The sequence below is a fragment of the Saccopteryx leptura genome, chromosome 3 (assembly GCF_036850995.1).
Source record: "Saccopteryx leptura isolate mSacLep1 chromosome 3, mSacLep1_pri_phased_curated, whole genome shotgun sequence".
Taxonomy (NCBI): domain Eukaryota; kingdom Metazoa; phylum Chordata; class Mammalia; order Chiroptera; family Emballonuridae; genus Saccopteryx; species Saccopteryx leptura.
Genome location: NC_089505.1, coordinates 242,846,525 through 242,867,889, shown reverse-complemented (window position 1 = coordinate 242,867,889; position 21,365 = coordinate 242,846,525). Strand labels below are relative to the sequence as shown.

Here is a 21,365-nt window from a genome sequence, read left to right as displayed (position 1 = left end):
GCCAAAGGTATGTTTTCATGAAAACAAGGTTTTTTCTTTTGGAGGCCAGCCACCTCTCAAAGCAAGATAACCAAATGGTATAAACAAACCTAGATCTATTGGCTATTGTCCACTATTTCATGAGCCCTCTGGCTAGGACTGCCTCAGGCATCCACATTTGACAGCACCTGCATACAGAATCTCCAAATCAAATCAAATTACAAGACTGACACAGCTTAGAAACACATTCATTTTTTTGCATGGGTTCCCATGTTGCCAAGGATATTTTGTTAATCAAAAATAATTGTTATATGGCCCTGGCCGGTTGGCTCAGCGGTAGAGCGTCGGCCTAGCGTGCGGAGGACCCGGGTTCGATTCCCGGCCAGGGCACACAGGAGAAGCGCCCATTTGCTTCTCCACCCCACCGCCGCGCTTTCCTCTCTGTCTCTCTCTTCCCCTCCCGCAGCCAAGGCTCCACTGGAGCAAAAATGGCCCGGGCGCTGGGGATGGCTCTGTGGCCTCTGCCTCAGGCGCTAGAGTGGCTCTCGTCGCAACATGGCGACGCCCAGGATGGGCAGATTATCGCCCCCTGGTGGGCAGAGCGTAGCCCCTGGTGGGCGTGCCAGGTGGATCCCGGTCGGGCGCATGCGGGAGTCTGTCTGACTGTCTCTCCCCGTTTCCAGCTTCAGAAAAATGAAAAAAAAAAAATAATAATAATAATAATAATAATTGTTATCCATTATACGGAGTGAAATAAGTAAATCAGAAAAAAACAAGAACTACATGATTCCATACATTGGTGGAACATAAAAACGAGACTAAGAGACATGGACAAGAGTGTGGTGGTTACCAGGGGTGGGGGGAGGGAGGACTTAGGAGGGAGGGAGGGAGGGAGAGAGTTAGGGGGAGGGGAAGGGGCACAGAGAACTAGATAGAGGGTGACAGAGGACAATCTGACTATGGACGAGGGGTATGCAACATAATTTAATGACAAGATAACCTAGACATGTTTCTTTGAATATATGTACCCTGATTTATTAATGTCATCCCATTAACATTAATAAAAATTTATTTAAAAAAATAATAATAATAATTGTTATCATCTGAGTTTGCAGAGTCTAGCAACACATTCAATATGCTTTCTGTTTCACACAGCACTTTCTCACTTATCCTCTCCTTGAAGCCTCACCACAACTCTTGCAGTAGATATTAAATATTCCCATTTTGGATATAGCTAAACTAAGTTTCAGTTAAATGACTTGCCTAAAGCACACAGCTAGAGATGCGTCACTTACGGGGTTTGAAACCAGATCTTGCAGCTCGTCCTCCACCAGTGCACAGTTGCACCTAAACTCCTTTAGAAACTCGTGTAAGTGTAAGCTGTGCTCCCCAGCCTGGTTGCACGTTAAAGCCCCACGCAGGGTGTGACTGGATGTTGTCAAAGACATGAAGCCGGGCCCCCATCCAGGTCCATCAATCAGCATCTCTGAGATTGGGGCCTGGGCATTGGTGTTCCTTAAATTGTTCAAGGTAATTCCAATGTGCAAAGTCATAACATTTGGTTAGTAGTCAGAATTTGCTTCACTTTTAAGGACTTGCTTTAAGGTATTGATCTTCCACATGTCTTTTTTCAAAAGTAATTTCCAATTTCTCAATTATAGGACTAATGATACCTATTTATTATAGAAACTTTAGAAGAAACACATGAAAAGGAAACAAAAATCATTGGGAGTTTCACTGTTAATTTTTTGATGCATTCTCTTCCAATCTTTGTGCATATTTACATATGATTTTTTTATATATACTGATTATTTTCTATTGACTTCATGTGGTAATATCTTCCAATGTTACCAAATATTTTTTTTCTCTTTTTCTTTCTGAAGCTGGAAACGGGGAGAGACAGTCAGACAGACTCCCGCATGCGCCCGACCGGGATCTACCCAGCACGCTCACCAGGGGCGACGCTCTGCCCACCAGGGGGCGATGCTCTGCCCCTCCGGGGCGTCGCTCTGTTGCGACCAGAGCCACTCTAGTACCTGGGGCAGAGGCCAAGGAGCCATCCCCAGCGCCCGGGCCATCTTTGCTCCAATGGAGCCTCGGCTGCAGGAGGGGAAGAGAGAGACAGAGAGGAAGGAGGGGTTGGGGGGTGGAGAAGCAAATGGGTGCTTCTCCTATGTGCCCTGGCCAGGAATCGAACCCGGGTCCCCCGCACGCCAGGCCGACGGTCTACCGCTGAGCCAACCGGCCAGGGCCCCAAATATTTTTTAAAAACTATTTTAATGTTAAGACAGAAAAGATTTTGAAAGGCACGGTTCATGACAGTAACAGTGATTGTCAATGGACTACAGATTGTTTTTAGATTTTTCTTTTTGCTTATTTGTATATTTTAATTTTTCCATAATTAACCTGTATTTAATGTTTAAATTAATAAAATCACTATAATGGCTGTATCATATTACAATGTATTCATAACCTATAAATTAATCACTTTTCAATGTTGGATATTTACATCGTTTTTTATTTTTTTTTGTCTTCCATGAAGATCCTTGCACCAGATTTTTGAGCATCAGTTTCCTAGAAGTGAAATTATTGAGTCAAAGGGCATAAACATTTTGAAGATAATTGGTAAACATTGTTAAACTGCTTTCCAAAGAGTACACAAGTTTATGATCCCATCAGGTATATCTTGGGAAAGAAAGTTGTTATAGACTTTGCAAAATTGAGCATTTTCATTTGTGATCTGTCAAATTGCTATTAATGAGATTGGATTTTTTTATATCTTTATTGGTCACTTGTATTTTTTTATATTTAATTATTTTATTTTTAGAGAGAGAGGAAGGGAGAGAGAAAGACAGGAAGATCGAGCTGTTCTGTATTTGTCCTGACCGGGGATCGAACTGGCAACCTCTGCACTTCTGGATGATGCTTTAACCAGCAGAGCTATCCGGCCAGGGCGGTCGCTATTTTATCTTTTGTGAGTGTTCACGTCCCTTGCCTTTTTTCCACCCCCTTTTGGGCATTTGTCTTTTTCTCTTACATATTAAGTATGTATATAACACTTTTCCTATTCATTTGTTTTGTAAACATTTTCTCTCAGTTTATCATTTGATTTTTTTTTTTTTTACAGCGACAGAGAGTCATAGAGAGGGATAGATAAGGACAGACAGACAGGAATGGAGAGAGATGAGAAGTATCAATCATTAGTTTTTCATTGCAACACCTTAGTTGTTCATTGATCACTTCTCATATATGCCTTGACCACGGGCCTTCAGCAGACTGAGTAACCCCTTGCTTGAGCCAGTGACCTTGGGTCCAAGCTGGTGAGCTTTTGCTCAAACCAGATGAGCTGTGCTCAAGCTGACAACCTCGGGGTCTCGAACCTGGGTCCTCTGCATCTCAGTCCAACGCTCTATATACTGCGCCATTGCCTGGTCAGGCCTGAATTTTTTACATACAGATGGGTATGTTGATTTTATGCTTAGAAATACCTTTCGCCTAGATTACTTGGTTAGGTAAATATATAGTTACCAACATTTTCTTCACAGGTCTCCATGAATCAATGCTTGCTTATATAGGAGCAATTTGGATAAGCAGGATTTTATTGGTCTGAACTAAAAACTGTCTCCTACATGAATCTGTCTTGAAATTATCAAAACTACAATACCTTTAGAGAATACATTCCTTGAACTAACCCACCTGACACTGATAATGTAAAAAAACATGTTGGTAGTTCCCATCTACTTTGTAGGGCAAAACATTTTAAAAGCAAACAATGAGGCACACAAGAGAATACCTCATCCCAAAATTAACAAAGCCCCTTTCTGCTCTGTATTAAAAAATTAGGATGGGTTTTAGGATAGCACCACTGGGCCCACTGGACCCCAGGTAGAGACTGTCTTTCAGCCCAAACCTGCTGTCCCCATGCCTTGGGGACAGATTCTAATCCGGAGTAGGACTGTTTTGGCGATGTAATATCTGGGACATATGTATACTAAAAAATTATTTGTAGTTTCTCTGACATTCAAATTTAACTGGGTGTCCTGTATTTTTCTTTGCTAAATCTGGCCACTGTAATGCTGAGGTTTCTGTTCAATGTTAATGTGGGGGCTTATGTCCTAGTGGTGTGCACAGGAAGCAATCAGAGGATGGGGATCTGTGGCATGCCACACAAGGGGGCTCTCAAGGCCAATGAGCAGCTTCCTCCCAGGAGACATTTTCAAAAAAACCCACTCTACTGACTTTTCTCCATAGATCAGCATGCGCATACAAACTCGGGCTCTTGCCAGGCCTCACAGGGGCTTCCAGTCTTCCTGCACTTCATTGTTTTTTCTTCCTCCTTTCTCAAGCTGCCGTGGGGCTCATTTTGGGCCCGTGGGCCACTGCCTCCCTCGGGTGCCCTTAGCTTACTGCACGTTCCTGTTTGTTCCCTGTGGCCTCTTCCTGCCTTTAACAGTCTATTTTTTTCCTTATAGTTTTTTGATTGACTGTGGATAATTAGATTGTTTTCCAAAGTTTGGATGTTCAAATTCAAGTTTTATTGTGGTTTGAGATGCTAATGTTATGAACATGTGTGTCACAGCTTAGTCATGCAACCATTAGGACTGTCCTAAAGAATGGCAAGAAGACAGAGACATCAGCTGATAAACCACTCCGTATTTGAGAGTACAGTATATCTGCCCAGGAACAACGTTAGCATGACCTCAAGTGACCAGGCCCATTAGCACAGGTGCTTCCAAGAACGCCTCTCCTGGCTCATTGGGGGATGGCTGTGTTCTTTTTACCTCTGGCCTACTTATCCCTAGCCCCTGAAGATCTCTAAAGCAGAGTTTCTCCTTCTTCAGGGTGCCTCTGACTCACCTGGGGGTCTTGTTGAAATGCAGGCTCTGATCTGGTAGCTGTGGGGCCTGCTGAGATTCTGCACTTCTCCAAACTCTCAGTGGTACCACTGCAAGTCTAGTGAGCACACTTTGAGTAGCAAGAGGTAGAATTTCCTTTCCTGATAGGCTGTAGAATGGTCCAGGTGCCCGGTTAACTCCAGGATTGTGGGTGGGACTGCCCAGGGCCCAGAGGTCTGAATCAAAGGCATTGTCATCCATACCAGTGTGAAAGGAGGGCACAGAATGAGGGCGAGGGAGGTAGGATGGAGTGAAGAGAGAGCCAGGTAGAGACAGGAAGGCTGAGAGAGGGGACGAGTGTGGGATATAATTAACAGTGGAGCTGACAGAACCGTGGGCTGACTGAATATGTCTTCCACTGGGAAGGCTGAGTCGGGGTTTCTTCTCAGTGCCAAGTTTCATCCTGGGCACCTGGACATCATTATCTCCATTATCTTAGGTTACAAAATGTCCCCGCTGATTACCCATATACATTTTTTTTTTTTTTTTGTATTTTTCTGAAGTTGGAAACGGGGAGGCAGTCAGACAGACTCCCGCATGCGCCCGACCGGGATCCACCCGGCATGCCCACCAGGGGGCGATGCTCTGCCCATCTGGGGCATCGCTCTGTTGCAACCAGAGCCACTCTAGCGCCTGAGGCAGAGGCCACAGAGCCATCCCCAGCACCTGGGCCAACTTTGTTCCAATGGAGCCTTGGCTGCAGAAGGGGAAGAGAGAGACAGAGAGGAAGGAGAGGGGATGGGGTGGAGAAGCAGATGGGAGCTTCTCCTGTGTGCCCTGGCCGAATCAAACCTGGGACTCCTGCACGCCAGGCCGACGCTCTACCACTGAGGTAACCGGCCAGGGCCACCCATATACATTTTAACTCTGGTTGTCATGGATGCATATGGTTAAAATATTGTAGACCCTTTCTCTGTGAAGTAGGAAGAGGAATCAGGGGATAGGGTGGGGATGGAAGAATGGGACAGTTTAAGTGCCACTGTATACCAAGGTCTGAGTTAGGACTTTGCTACAGTGTGGTTCATTTGATCCTCTGCAAAGGAGGCATCATGACTCCCATTTTTACTGATAGGAAGAAGGCCAGGAAAGGGAATTACCTCATCCACTGTCACAAACCAGCACATGGAGGAGCTGGAAATGGAGTCGGGGGATCCAGAGGGAGCATCTCAGTGTGGGTATACAAGAGGGGGGTACACGCCCTGGCCTGTTGGCTCACTGGTAGAGCATTGGCCTGGAGTGTGGGTGTCCCAGGTTCAATTTCCGGTCAGGGCACACAGGAGAAGCAACCATCTGCTTCTCCACCCCTGCCCCTCTCCCTTCTCTCTCCTTATATCTCTCTTCCCCTCCTGTAGCCATGGCTTGTTTGGAGCACGTTGGCCACAGGCACTGAGGATGGCTCCACGGCCTTGCTTCAGGCACTAAAATAGCTCGGTTGCCAAGCAACAATCCCAGTTGGGCAGAGCATTGCCCCATAGGAGGCTTGCCAGGTGGATCTCGGTTGGGGCACATGCAGGAGTCTGTTTCTCTGTCTCCCAGCTTCTCACTTAAGTAAAACAACAACAAATGAGGGTGGTACAATGGCCAAACTGGAAGAATGAGGTCTCTGATAGGGTCTTTGAGGGTTGATCCCCTGCACAGCACGGTTCCTATAAATGGGGCTTGATCCCTACTTATAAAAGGATGCGAGAAAGGGGGAGCCTCCAGGGTGAAAGGGGTTGATATCAAGTTCAGGTCTCAGATGGGAGGAGCAGGATCCTGTTTAGCAGGAGACAGGACAGGAGCAACACATGGAATCCAGCTAGAAGGACAAACCAGCTACAGTTGAAGCAGCCTTTTAGGGGTGGCTAGTTCTTTCTAGAAAGCCTTTGCAGTGCTCTGGATGGATTCTTAGGACTTGTAATTCAGGAATTTTATCATTTTTATACTATACATATTTTCTCTGCTTTTCTCTCCCTCCCACCCCACTCCCCCCCATAAGTTCCTTTTAAAAATGCTGACCTTATTTACAGATTTGTATTTTTTTTAGTGAGAGGAGGGGAGGCAGAGACAGGTTCCCACATGTGCCCTGACCATGATCCACCCAGCAAGCCCACTAGGGGGTGATGCACTGCCCATTTGGGGTCCTTGCTCATTGCAACTGGAGCCTTTTTCTTTTTTTCTTTTTTTTAGTGCTTGAGGTGGCCATGGAGCCATCCTCAGTGCCCAGAGGCAACTTGCTCTAATCGAGCCATGGCTGCAGGAAGGAAGGGGAGGAGAAGCGTGAGGAGGAGAGGTGGAGAAATAGATGGGTGCTTCTCTGTGTGCCTTGACTGGGAATCGAACCGGGGACTTCCAGATTTCGGGCTGATGCTCTACCACTGAGCCAAGCAGCCAGGGCCTTATTTGCAGATTTTTATTTTTATTTTTTGTACTTCTCTGAAGTTGGAAACGGGGACAGTCAGACAGACTTCCGCATGCGCCCGACTGGGATCCACCCGGCACGCCCACCAGGGGCAACGCTCTGCCCACCAGGGGGCGATGCTCTGCCCCTCCGGGGTGTCGCTCCGCCGCGACCAGAGCCACTCTAGCGCCTGGGGCAGAAGCCAAGGAGCCATCCCCAGTGCCCGGGCCATCTCCGCTCCAATGGAGCCTTGGCTGCAGGAGGGGAAGAGAGAGACAGAGAGGAAGGAGGGGGGGTGGAGAAGCAAATGGGCGCCTCTCCTATGTGCCCTGGCCGGGAATCGAACCTGGGTCCCCCGCACGCCAGGCCGACGCTCTACCACTGAGCCAACTGGCCAGGGCCTTATTTGCAGATTTGATGCTGAAGTATAACCAAGATGTTGATCATAGAATCTGGGCACAGCTGGTTTCCCTACCTGAACCTCAGTCCCCTATATGCGCTGCTTCTTGGGTTTCTCTGTGGACATGTCCCATAGGTGCTTCAAAGGGACATGTCCTTACTGACTCCATTCAGCAACCTGCTTCTCTTCTGGGTCTCTTGGTACACCATCCTTCCTATTGTCCTTCCAAAAACCTCCTTCCTACCCCCTCACTCAGTCAATCCCCATCTTGTTGATTTGACTTCCTAAATCTCTATCTCTATGCTCACTTCCACTACCCTAGCGGAGACCATTTTTTCTCACCTTGGATCCTATAATAACCTTCCATCTGGTCTCTCTGCCTCCACTTTTAGACCCTCCTCTAATACATTCCTCATACCTCAGCCAGTGTGGAGCAAGTTGTGGTCCCTCTCCACAGCACAGTGGATGGGATGGACCTAGGCACTCTTACCATGTGGTTGGCAGGCCCAATCATCAAAGGCTTCCTGGAGCGTCACCTGAGTTTAGCCAGGAAGGATGAGTAGGAGTGAATGGTAACAAGGCAGGAAATGCTTCTACCAAAGCTATGCTGTTTTAGAAGTTTCCTTTAGCAGGCAGACCCATAGTGACACTTAACTCCCGAGTCTTCTCCTTTGCTAGATTCTTTCTCTATTTGAAAATTAATTTCTACTGAGTTTGCCCCACTGCCACTTACTGCTTTCCTCCACTCAGCTTTTTCACCCTAGTATAAATCTCTGAATCTGCTCTAGAGTGAAGAATGACAAACCACTAAAGAGGGAATTCCAAGTACATCTTCCCAGGAGGGAGAAGCACCTTGGAAATGGGCAGAATTGATTGCACTTACACAGACCTCAAATGCACACTTACACATCCACCTCCAATATACACACTCCCTGTTAGTTATTAGTGCTATTAGCTAAATGATTTTGCTTCTCCCTCTAGGCCAGGGGTAGTCAACCTTTTTATACCTACCACCCACTTTTGTATCTCTGTTAGTAGTCAAATTTTCTAACCACCCACCGGTTCCACAGCAACGGTGATTTATAAAGTAAGGAAGTAACTTTACTTTACAAAATTTGTAAAGCAGAGTTACAGCAAGTTAAAGCATATAATAATAATAATCACTCACCAAGTACTTTATGTCGGATTTTCGCTGTTTGACAGAATAAATCTTTATAAAACAACTCACTATAGTTAAATCTATCTTTTTATTTATACTTTGGTTGCTCTGCTACCACCCACCATGAAAGCTGGAACGCCCACTAGTGGGCTGTAGGGACCAGGTTGACTACCACTGCTCTAGGCACTATTTCATTGCATCTATTTTATTTCCGTGCCCCCCCTTCCTCTCCTCCACCCCTGCTCCAGATTTGCTTTGGCCAGTAAAATGAGAGCAGAAGTAATCTCTCTCTCTCTTTCTCTCTCTCTCTCTCCCCTTCCTTCCTTCCTTCCTTCCTTCCTTCCTTCCTTCCTTCCTTCCTTCCGGGAGGGGGAGAGAAAGACAGACTCCCACATGTGCCCTGACCTGGATCCACCCGGCAACCCCCGTCTGTGGCCAATGCTAAGACCAATTGAGCTATCCTCAGCTCCTGAGGCTGATGCTCAAACCAATCAAGCCACTGGCTGCAAAAGGAGAAGAGAGGGAGAATGGGGAGAGGGAGGGGAAGAGAAGCAGATGGTCACTTCTCATGTGTGCCCTGACTGGGGGGTCAAACCTGGGATGTCTGCATGCTGGGCTGATGCTCTATCCACTGAGCAAACTGGCCAGGGCCATGTTACTTTCAGGTAAAAGCTTTCAGAGTCAGTGCTCAATTTGCCCCAGCCTTTTTTCCTGCCTTAAGGGTTAATTAAGTGGGCAACATGTCCATTGAGACAGCTTGAGTCACTGAGTGGCTGTGGGAAACAGAGGTCCCATTGATCTGCAATGGACATATTTCATGACAGAAATAAAATTTTATCATGTCAAAGTACTGAGAAATGGGATTGTTTATTACTATAACACCAGCTAACCATCCGGATTGATACATCCAGTCAAATCAAAGTTTAGGAACACCAAGTTCTTTATTCCTGTTGAATTTTCAGCAACCTGAGTTTCTGAGTCAAGGTTCTCATCCTCTGCTCAGCCTGCTTAGGTTGAAAGATTTCCAGGTTATTTCATCTCTTTCGCATTATGATGAGGACCCTGGCGTTCTCTTTGTAAGTTATGTAGTCTATTTGATTCAAACTAGATTAAAAATAAAGTCACAGAAATAATTATAAAACTTGAACACATGTGCTGAGCTATTCACAAGCATAGTCTGGATACCCTACACTTGTTAAAGTAACCAACGCAAATCCAAAAGCAATCCACTATTGAATTTCCCATTCCCCAAGAGCAAAATGCCAGCTTCTGCCCCATATCAGCTCTGGCATTGGTAGGCTAATTTCAGAGGTACTGATTCTGCCACTTAGTAGTGAATGACCTTGGTCAAATACCTCTCTGACTCTTGGTTCTCTTATCTGTAAGATGGTCATGATAATAATAAGTCATAGAAAGAAAAGGAAAGGAACATTTGGTGTATTAGCCTCTCTGTACAGAGACAGAATGATAATGTGAGTTGAAGTGCTTTGAACAGCAAAGTTCTACGAAAACATTAGCTGATAATATTTTTAATCAATATATGACTGAAGAGGAAACACATCCCAAATCAAATAAACTTCCCACTGCCTTCAGTCTTCACAACCTAGGCCAGGTATGAACACCAGTGTCTATTTACATTTCTGCAAATGTCCCACAGTACAAAGCTCGTTCTTCAAATAGGACAAATTGCTTATTAGCTAAAGAGGAATGGGGTCAAGTACTCCAATGGTCGTTAGTCACCTTCAATCTTTTGCAGGTTGGGCAAACACCCAGCAGTATTGGTTTCTCGCGGTAACGTCTCTAAGAACCATACAAGTGTACATCCAATTTTTGCCCTTGGCCCAGTGCTCAATCTACTCCAGTCCATCAACGGAGCCAGAAGCCCTCCTTAATACCCAGCCCCACCTCCATCTCCACCGCGGGATACGCTGTCAACACTGTATTGCCTGCAGTCTGGGCTTTCCCTAGCAACGAGATTTCCCTTTCTAGCCCTTGGGGTGCCTGGCGCAGCCAGATCCTGAGCTCAGCAAAGCAGTGGCCTGAAAGGCTCAGCCCTCGGCCGCTGGGGGTGGGACCACCAAGCCGCTGTCAAAGGAGCCTTCCTCTGTCTACCTTCTCTAAGCGCCTGGAGGCTGATCCTGGCCACAACCTAGGTGCTGAACTTGCTTCTGGCCAGCTTCCTCTAGTCCAGTGTTACTTCAAACTTGAGCGTGTATCACCTGGAGGGCTTGTTAAAACAGATGGTTAGGCCCCACCCCCAGAGTTTCTGCTTCAGTAGGTTTAGGGTGGGGCTCGAGAAAGCTTGCCTTTCTAACAAGTTCCCAGGTGTTGGTGATCCTGCGATACTGGGACCACACTTAGCGAACCACACCGCCCTCCTGCTCTCAGAGGCTCACTGGTCACCCTACGCTGGCCCCAGCTGCTCTCCTGCCCTGAGCCCTGTGCTAACAGGGAATAATTTGGCGCACAGAAAGCCATAGATCCACAAGATAGGGCTTGAGGAATTTGGGTTTTATTTTGGGGGCCCGTTGAAAGGCTTGTGAAGTAGTAAGACAGGAGAAAAAAAAAACCTTGGAAACCTGTGGGTCCTCCGTGTCACTGGGATATCTCATTGATCCGGCTGGGATATTTCATTGACCTCCTAGGGTTACAAAGACTAAAAGACAGTCCCAGCTCATAGTAACCAGGAGGGGAATGTGCAAACAATGACAATACCTTTAAGATAACTGTTCTTAAGGAGGGAGCATTAAACTTCTATGGAGAGTGGGTAGGCCGGGCTTTGGAATCTGTCTGAGGAGCAGGGAAAAGTTTCTTAAAAGAATTGGCATTTATTAAGACTTTGGAAGGTGTGCGGTAATTTGGCAGGTAGAAGAGGTAGTTGGGAAGGTGTGAGGTGGGAAGGGGTTTCCCCAGACAGAAGGAAAGAGCAACAAGACTGCCAAGGTGCAAGGTTCCAGGGGAAGAAGCAGTTGGGAAGACTTGATAGGCAGGTCAGGCCAGGGCCTGGTTTCCCTTCTCCTCTGTGGCAGTTCCTTCTGTCTCTTGTGCTGGGCCCTTATCAGATGCTGTTCCTCAGGAGCTGCTGTTCCCTGGGGCTCTGTTCTGGCTGCCTTTTCCTCTCACTCTGCATGTCCATTCCTGATGCACTCCTCCATACCTGACTCACTTATGATCTACTCACTCACAGGGGCCCACATGTGTGTTCCAGCCCAGACTGTGCCAGTTAACTCCACATTCATCTCCACACAGACGTACCCAGGCAGCTTTCCTCCCGTACTCTGCCTCTTGGTCAATAGCACCTGCATCCCCCTAGTTACCTAAGCCAGAAGGTTTTGTGAAATGACCTTCTCATAGACAGCTGGTGAAGAATAAATTGGCACAGTAAATTGCTGGTACCACTCACCAAGAAAGAAAACAAGGAAAAACCCCAGGCTCAAATTCTGAGTCTACAATTGACTAGCTGAGTGACCTTCAGCAAGTTACTTTACTTAATCTGTTTCCTTATCTATAAAATGGATTTAGTGATAGTACCTACCTCACAAGGTTGTTCTATAGATTAAGCAATGACTTGTCATCTATGTTAAGTACTTTACTTGGATTCTCTTGCAAGATAGTGAATACCTGGTCCAAGGTCACTCTGCTAGCAAGTGGCAGAGACAGGTCTGGAACCCAGTGTTCTCTGGTTCCTAAGCCACCTTCTTCAACTCAGTGTCATACTGTCTCTCTGGAGATTGTATAACAAATAGGGAAATGGTTATAGTATAATGTTAAGTGACAAGAGGACAGAAAATTACATAACCAGTGTGAGTACACCATTTTTTAATTTAATTTAATTTTAGTTTTTACACCATTTTCTTAAAAAAAGGAAACTAATCGACATCTAGAAAAGGCTAGAGGAAAATGTAGCAAATGTTCAATACTGTATTGAAGTGGCGTTTATCTTCTAATTCTCTGTATTTTCTAATTTTCTTTAATATAATTTTTGTTAAAAATAAACTCACTTAAAGCATTAAGTAATTATAACATTAAAAACCATTACAAGTTCACAAACGGGTCTCATGTTTGATTGAAAATAAGACTCTATTGGTTTCTCTTCTCATTTTAGACGTACTTCCCCAAACAGAAACTCTTCAGTTCTCTCAAAGACCAGGGTAGGAAGCAGCCGTATTCACCATCTACCCCACAGCTGACAACCTTGCCTCTGGAGCGGGCTATCAAAATCAAGCCTGCCAGGAGGGAAGTTCCAGAACCGGGGCTTCTCCTACCACCTAGCTTTCTGGACAGCGCTACTGGAGATCAGTTACTTTTTTTCTTTCTTTCTTTCTAAATAACCGGCCCAATGCTCTTTTTCCAGTTCTGGCTGACTTGTTAGCTTCAGCCTGACGGGGACGCCTGCCAGGTACCTGGCTCCGTGAGCACCGCCCAAACTGGTCAGGCCAGTCCGCCTGTGGTTGTTTCTGCCAGGACATGCCCGCGCGCTCCAATGCGCGCGCGTGTGTGAGTGTGTGTGTGTTAGAGACCCACCCTTCTCCCCAGCAACTCAGGTAGGTAAAAGGCAGCTGGAGGCACCAGCCTGGCAGTCAGGCCAGATGGGTGGAGTTGAATTAATCTAACCTGGAATTTCAACTTGGCCTGAACAACAGGTGAGGGAAAAAAGCAACAGAGAGAAGGGGCAGTTTGGCAACTTGGAAATATTCTTGTGCCTTGCCCCTTGCCCCCAGCCTGGAAAATATCCTGAGGTGACTTTTCAAAGTGTCTGCGCCTGGTTATAGGGCTTGGTTGGACCACGGTCTCCTCCGAGGCTGTCCGAGCCCCTCCTGAACGATGTCCTCCTCGGTTACCCTCTGCGACGCGCCCGTTCCCCCTCCTCTGAGAGGCAGGGCGGGGGTATCGGATTAGTCTTTGTTTTCGACGCGAAAGAGTCGAGCGCTGCACGGGGGAGGCTCGCGATGGCAGGGTTCTGGGGTCCTCCTGATCAGGACGCTCGGCCGTGATCCCCGCAAAGGTGTCCCGCAGCCGGCCCGCGTGGTCTCTGTCCCTGGGTACTCCCTCTTTGCCGGCCAGGCTGACTCGGTACGCAAACGCGCGATGTCCCCCATTGTCCTGCCTCGAAATGAGCGAGCAGCAGCCGGGAGGGGGGCGGTCAGTCCGGTCGGGAGCTCAGGGCTCCCGAGGGCGCCGAGACCGTTCCAGATCGCTCTGGCCCGCAGGGAGTGGCAGGAAATGGGGACATCGGGCCGGCTAGGAGAGGGCCTAGGCTGGAAGGTCCGCGTGCCCCACCCCGTGAGGCCCGCCTCGCCTGCCCGGGCTACAGAAACACCGGAGGGCGGGGTGTGTGTGGGAGGGAAAGAGCCCGAAGGGGGTGGCCGGGTCCAGGGAGGGCCGACCGCGGGGATGGGAAGGTTCTGCAGGTGCAAAGGCGCAGCGGCCGGGCCGGACCCTGCCCCCATCCGCTCGTGTGCCGCCCGCTCCGTCCCCTCCCCCTCCCCGCGAACTAAACTACCCCCACCTCGCAAAGCCCCCGGCCCCGCTGAGGGGGCGGCGGCGGCGGCGAGGCCGACCGGGCTCGGCGGGGCCGCACGTGCGCGCCCTCCCGGGCGGGGGAGTCCCCGGGCGAGCACGTGCCGCGGCGCGCGGGGGGCGGGGAGTCCCGCGGACGCCTTCGCTGCTGCTGCTGCTGCTGCCGCCGCGGCCGCCGCTGCCTCTTCCTTCCTCCTGCGCCGTCCCCTCCTTGGCCTGGGCGGGGGGCTCCACGCGCCGAGCTAGGCTGGGCCAGGCGCTCCAGGAGGCGGGCGCCCCAGGCGGCGGCGGCGGCCGCGACGGTGGTGGCAGCGGCGCGGGCCGGGAAACTTTGCCCCTTTGTGCGCTCCGCCCCGGAGGCGGCGGGCAGGTCGGTGCAGTCGGTGCCTTTCCGGCTCCGCGGTGGGGGAGGGGCGGCGGGGAGGCGTGGGGGGCCCGGCCCGAGGGAGGGGACGGCCCGAGTGCTGGCCGGAGGGGCCGCTACTTCGTTGCGGGGGACGGGGCAGGGGTGCTACGGGTCATAGTGTAGCGGAGCCGGGTGGGGACTGCGGGGCGGGGCGGGGGCGCGGAGCCGCCGGAGCCGAGCGGCCGAGGCCCCAGAACAAAGGAGCCCGAGTCGCGGCGCGCGCGCGGCCCGGGCCGAGCTAGAGCGCGCCCCCCTCCCCGCGCCCCGTTGGAGGAGCGGGCCGCCCTCTCTCATCTGGCCAGCGGGCGTGGGGCGCGGCGGGGCGGCTAGCGAGGGCCACCCGGGGCGCGACCCCCTTTGAGGTCGCTTCCGTGTCCGGGGGAGGGGGTACTCTCAGGCAGCCCGCCAAGTGCAGCTCTCAGCAAACTTTATTTTGAAAGCTCTACTCGATTGGGGAGGCCCCAGCAACCTCCGAGGGGTGTGTGTGTGGGAATTTGTGTGAAACTCTCCCAGGCTCATGGGGGTGGGGCAGAGAGCAACTTTCTTGTAAATCACCTTGACCACCTCCTTCAATTCGTCGTCCAGGTTCCCTTAACACCCCATTACGCCCTCAGCTTCCTCCCTCGGATGGGGAATGGGTACTAGTGCGCCCTGCCAGGGCTTCTGGGCAGAACTTAATTGAGCATGCCCCCTTCTCTTCCCTCATTTTCTCTTTTCCCAGTAGCAGGAAGAGGTAGCACGTGAAAGTTGTCCCTGAGCCCCAAGTGATGTGCTTCCGCTTTCTGTCTCTTTTTCAGGCAGTGTTGCCTTCATCATCCTGACCTGGGAGAATTATCAGGAGAAATCCCTCACTCGTCTCTGTTCCCACCACCCACCTGCTCATCTCATGCCAGGGTCCAGGGTGGGTGAGGGTGAAGAGCCCACCCAGTCAAGATGATCCCTTCTGTGGGCACTGCTGCTGCTGTCCTCCCCCAGACCCTGGTCCCCAGCAAATGGGAGAGTGGACCCCAGCTGAGCCCTATCAGACTGCTGCAGAGGAGGTGAAGAGGGATTGAGAAGAAGTGCTCACTCCAGAGACTGGAGCTACTTGCCTTCACCTTGTAGAGTCTTGACTGTTTTAGGAAAGAAGGACCTGTTGGAGGCCTTTGTAGGCAGGCAGGAAGCTGGACTGTGGCTCTGCCCCGGCACCTATGCCCCCACTTCTGGCAGTGTCATGAGCCAGTTTCAGGTGCCCCTGGCAGTCCATCCGGACCTGGTAGGCCTTTATGACTTCCCTCAGGGCCAGGTAGTGGTAGGGGGCTTCCAGGGTCCTGGGCTCCCAATGGCTGGGAGTGAACCTCAACTCCGAGGGGGTGGAGATGGGCGAAAGAAACGGAAAAGGTGTGGTACTTGTGAGCCCTGCCGGAGGCTGGAAAACTGTGGGGCTTGCACCAGTTGTACCAATCGCCGCACACACCAGATCTGCAAGCTGCGCAAGTGTGAGGTGCTGAAGAAAAAAGCGGGGCTTCTCAAGGAGGTAAGCTGACTTGTGCTTAGCTAGCCTGTCTTTTCCTTGAGGGTGCTGTATTCTCAGGGGGCTTGTTAAAGACAATTAAGTCCATCCACTTATTCTGAGCCTCTTGGTCTGACTGAATGTTGGTGTTATTGGAAGCTGGCTTGTGCTCCTTTGCTGGGCTGATAATTTGTAAGAGAATAACTGGGTCGCAGAGGACTCTGAGCTAGCACTCTCATCTCTGGTGTCTGCATTTGTCTCTGGATATCCAGCTTTATCTCTAGAAGTTTGTTTTGTTTTGTCCTGCTGGAAGCCTCAGGTGTGTTTCATGGTCACGCCAATGCTTGCGTGATGTGAGAGTGACGGTGTCAAGTAAGGGATGGAGGTTGATAGGTTGGGAAAGAAAAGTTTGGGGTGGCTTTATGGCTTTACACTGCTTTAAAGGAGTGGGATATTTCCCTAAACCTTTTCTTGGGAACCATCGTTTTTCTCAGAGGGCAAATGAGCCAGTTGAAACTTCTTGGGAATTTAACGAGAAACTCAAGGTTTGGATTCTTTGACGAAGTACTTCTTGAAGTCAAAGATGTTTATCTCTGTGTTTCATGACTTGGCTCAGTTCCTTGGTGTGTCAAAAGCACTCAGATACTAATTGAATGAATGAATGATATATTTTTGAGGCGCTGTCAACCCCAGGGAGGAGTACCCTTTTATTTGCAGTAGTGAGGTAGAGGAGGGAGAAAGGAGTTGGAGTGAGATCAAAAGAGGGAAGTGGAGAGGCAGTGATCCTGCATTGCCCATCTTTCCCTTCCATGAGGGAGCCGTGACAGTGGAGAGTTGGCAGAAGTAGGGACGAGCGAAGTTGAGCAGCTCTGGAGGCGCTGTGTAGCGGCTGATGTCGCTCCAGGCAGCGGAACTGGCGCTGGACAGAGACTGCGGCCTGCGCTGTCAGTGGGGCTCTCTGGCTGTCATTGATTTGTGCAGGGGCTAGGAAAACTGAGCCCCCTCTCTGGGCCTGTCTTGTCCCTAGGGAAACGGAGGGGTTTGCTTGATGGTCTTTGAAGCCCTTCCCAGCTGTGAGCCACTGTGTTTCTGAGGGCTAGGGCACCTGTGGCTTCCATGGACTGACAGCTGGTGCTCTGGGTTTCCCTGCCCACTGAGTACAGAGCTATGCCACAGGCTCCATGGGGCTGTGGTCCTGTGGCTAGGAAGAATAATCCAAATGTTGGGGGCAGGAAAGTGGGCGTTGCTGAGATGTTTCTGCCCCTTCTCACCTTCTCTTGTCCACTCCCAGTGGAAGCAGCATATCATGTTCTGGGAATCACAGACCTGGTGCCCTGTCTCCCCAGTCTCGGGTTAAAGCAGACCTCTGGATCACATCTGCAGCTTCCACACCAGCATGAGAGAAGCGTCCAGCACCTTCTGTTGCTGGTGTTGTGGGGAGCTGGCATCCTGCATGAGATCTGGTGTTTTGGGGTGAGAAGAACCTGCCCAGTCTTCTTTGTAAAGCTGGGTTCCTTTGCTTGCTTTCTTCCAGCGTTCACCCGCTCCCCCACCCCGTTGTCTCATTCCATCCCTCCTGTAATCAAACCTGAGAGGCCAGGGGTGGGGGGCTCAGCTTTCTAGTCTGGATGTTCCTGGAACCAGTGGCCCTTGTGAACCATGTGTAAGCTCTTCTTTTGGCAACGATAAGGCCAAAAGGGGCTAGAGTGAGGCCAGGGTACTGTCATCCTTGTGTGTGAGCTGCCAGCCTGGGCTGCCAGGGAGGTGGTCTTGGTTACAATACCAGGGATCTGGGTTGAGTGAGGCTTAGAGACAACCCTGCTGAGAGATGTCTGCAACCCTACAGACCTTGCCATGCTTGGCCGCTGCTCTGGCCTCCAGGGTCAGGGAAAGTGCAGCTGGTGGCCTGCAGTATCCCAGGACAGAAGGTCCACATGATGGCCCATGACAATGTGTCTCCCAGTTTCTGGAGACACAATAAAAAGGAGATAATGGAGTGAGCTTTTTCTTAAAGCTAATTTTCTTTGACTTAAAATGGAGTGCTTTATTTTAATAATAGGTCCTTTCTACTTCTTTTTTTTTTTTTCTTTTTTCTTTTTTCTTTTTTCTGAAGCTGGAAACGGGGAGGCAGTCAGACAAACTCCCGCATGCGCCCGACCGGGATCCACCTGGCACGCCCACCAGGGGGCGATGTTCTGCCCATCCGGGGCGTCGCTCTGTCGCCACCAGAGCCACTCCAGCGCCTGGGGCAGAGGCCAAGAAGCCATCCCCAGCACCTGGGCCATCTTTTGCTCCAGTGGAGCCTCCGCTGCGGGAGGGGAAGAGAGAGACAGAGAGGAAGGAGAGGGGGAGGGGTGGAGAAGCAGATGGGCGCTTCTCCTATGTGCCCCGGCCGGGAATCGAACCCGGGACTTCTGTACGCCAGGCCGACGCTCTACCACTGAGCCAACCGGCCAGGGCCGGTCCTTTCTACTTCTTAATGTTTAAAATGTGCTTTCTTTTATGAAATGACTGTGTTAATAGAAAGTTGATTGGCTTTTTTTTTAAGAAGTCTTTACTTGGCAAAATACAAAATGATAACCAGTGTTGTCTCCATAATTTTTTTTTGATCGGTCTGCAAAGGCTGAAGGTGTGGGAACCACTGCCCAGGCTCCATTGCATTTAGTACATGCACTTCCAGGAGAGCTGGCATGCCCAGGGGCTCTGGTGGAGTGAAGGAGCCCGCAGTCAGCTCAGCAGTTATCAGCCCCAGCGGGGACTGCTGTGCCGGGACTCGAACCGTCAGATTTGAGGCGCTTGTAGCAGAGGAACAAGTCCTGGGATTGGGAAAGTTGGGAAAGGAGAAGATACGTTTAATGACATCTGAATTTTCTTTGGTTTTCGCTCAGGAATAGAATTTTAGAGTTTGGCCCAGACTTGTCAGGTGGAACAAGACACAGCATCCCAGGAGTCTCTTGGGAATCAGACCGTCTCCTTGCATCCCTGCTCCCTGGTATTTCCTGTTCTGGGCACCCTTTCCTTTCACCCTGTCTCCACTTCCCCCGGCTTCCTTTCAGATATCTGCTGACAGCTGTGTTGTATCATCTCATAAGCGGGTAAACGTTATCTTGGGTTTCTGGGCTTCCTTCCCTCCTCCTCACTTTTTTTCCAGAGAAGGATGTTGGCTTTTGGGGCTGCAGAGCCCCTCTAATCAGAAGAAAAGTTTAGCATTTTAAGGCTAGATACAGCTCCTAGAGTGGGCCCTCCCAACAGAAGCAGAATACTACTTCTGTGGTCTTAACATATAGTAACACACCTGGAGGAGTTCATTCCTGGACCATGGTCTTCCGTCCTAGTCCCAGGAGGGATTTAGATCCTGGACTGATGCCTGAGGGTGTTTGATCTCCACATTCTTTTTACCTGAGTGGTGGCTTATGGCACCAGACAGCTGATGTGAAAAGTCAGATTTGGCGGATGTAGAGACACAGTGGCTTCAGAACCCGAAGGAAGTCTTGTGTTGCTTACTCTCCTGGGCGTTGATTTTCTCATTTGTCAGAGAGGGTAACCCTTCTTTGCAGGGTGGTTATGAGAATTGAGATAAAGTATGTGTAATTTCTGGCACATAGTGGACAATCAGTGCATGGTGACAGAACACTCCTAGGACATCTAGAGGAGAATTCATCTTTATGCACAAACAGTTGTGCATTAGTGAGCCTCTGGGTTGTAATTGTGAACATACAACTCAAATTAAAGGTTTATCTCAAGACAGTTCCTAACATGCTCATAGAAGAATTGTGGGGCCAGGCAGAAGGGAGGGAGGAGTTGGCCAGTCTCTCTGCTGGGCACGAGGCTGGACACCAGGAACAAGGAATCGCTTTGGTCCTGGGCCTGACTGAAATGCAGCTCATGGACAAGGTAAGTCAACACCTGCTAGGGCAGGAGAAAAACCCTTTGTGGGAAATGAAAACCTGTGTGGGGAGTTGTATGCATAAGGGTGGAAGCGTGACTGAGAATGCTATCAGTGAAAATGGAAAGAAATGGAAATATATATGGTGTGAGACACTATCGGCCCCTCGACCAAGTGCTAGGAACAGCTCTGTGTGATTTTGAGACAAGATGCCTTAGAATTAAGGATCTCAGCAATATCAAAACACCTGATAGATTCTTGTCTCGCATGCTGATAGAGCTGTCTTTTTGAAGAGAGACGCTGTGAGGGCTCCTTTCAACTGAAACAAGTAGAGTTGACAGGAAAAGTAGAAGTGATGAGACTTTAGAGTAAGGGACCCCATCTTAGTTGTGAGACCAGAGAGAAGGCTAGGCAAGGAGAGCTGCTTACCATAGACTTTACACCATTGTTTTCCAAGTTTTTATCCAAAAAGTTTTAACTCCATGGCCACACACTCTAAAGGGAAAGTTAGCTGGAGGGATAGGGTTGCTCTTTAAAAAGGAAGTGCTGCCCCAGCCGGATAGCTTGGTTCATTAGAGCGTCATCTGAATATACAAAAGTTGTGGGTTCAAACCTGGTCAGGGTACGTTCAGGAATAGATAGATGTTTCTCTCTTTCCCCACTTCTTTTCTCCCTCTCCCTCTTCTCCCCTTCCTGCTCTCTTCCTCGCCCGTCCTCACCCTCCCTCTTGGTCCCTCTCTCTCCTTCTCTCTCTAAAATCAACAAATAAAATTTTTTTAAAATATTTTAAAAAAATAAAAAAGGAAATGCTGACAGAACAGTCCTGAATGGTGCCTTACAGGGGAAGGTGATGGGAGAGAGGAAGAACTGAACCATCCGTGTGCAGCATGGCTGCTGTATGGTTAGTGCAGAGGGTAAGAGACCATGTTCCCCATGTGGAAAAGGGGTACATGAGTGGTCTGATCCCTTAGGAGGAGTGGCAGGAACTCCAGTGACCAGAATATGCTGAGGTGGAAAATAAGACAAAGCCTTCTATATACTCCCAGCAAGAACTAGAAGGGAAGGGGTAGCTTACAACTTTGAGGAGCATAACCAATGACACAGAGGGAGCAGCCACTGGGTCCCTGTCATGTTAGGAGGTGTAAACCAGGAAGGACCACAGTGTGTATAGTTAGGAAAGCAGAGCCAGCCAGCTGCCTGGCCTAAGTCTGAGTCATTTGCTCCCTCGCGCCCTACTGAACACTTGCG

The 21,365-nt window shown here is 49.5% G+C and overlaps 1 protein-coding gene across 2 annotated transcripts in view; it reads left to right on the top strand.

The window, feature by feature from the left end:
• Positions 1–12,723: 12,723 nt before the first annotated feature.
• The window catches only part of TET3 (tet methylcytosine dioxygenase 3), a 116,609-nt gene continuing 107,967 nt past the window's right edge, over positions 12,724–21,365 (top strand). The window contains exons 1-2 of one of the 2 annotated variants that reach the window (XM_066377961.1): positions 12,724–14,703; positions 15,537–16,255. In XM_066377961.1, coding sequence (XP_066234058.1) covers positions 15,953–16,255 — 303 coding nt within the window. In that variant the 5' untranslated portion in view covers positions 12,724–14,703; positions 15,537–15,952. Of the gene's footprint in view, positions 14,704–14,985; positions 15,218–15,536; positions 16,256–21,365 lie in introns of those variants that run through there. The other variant, XM_066377962.1, reaches the window with a different exon arrangement.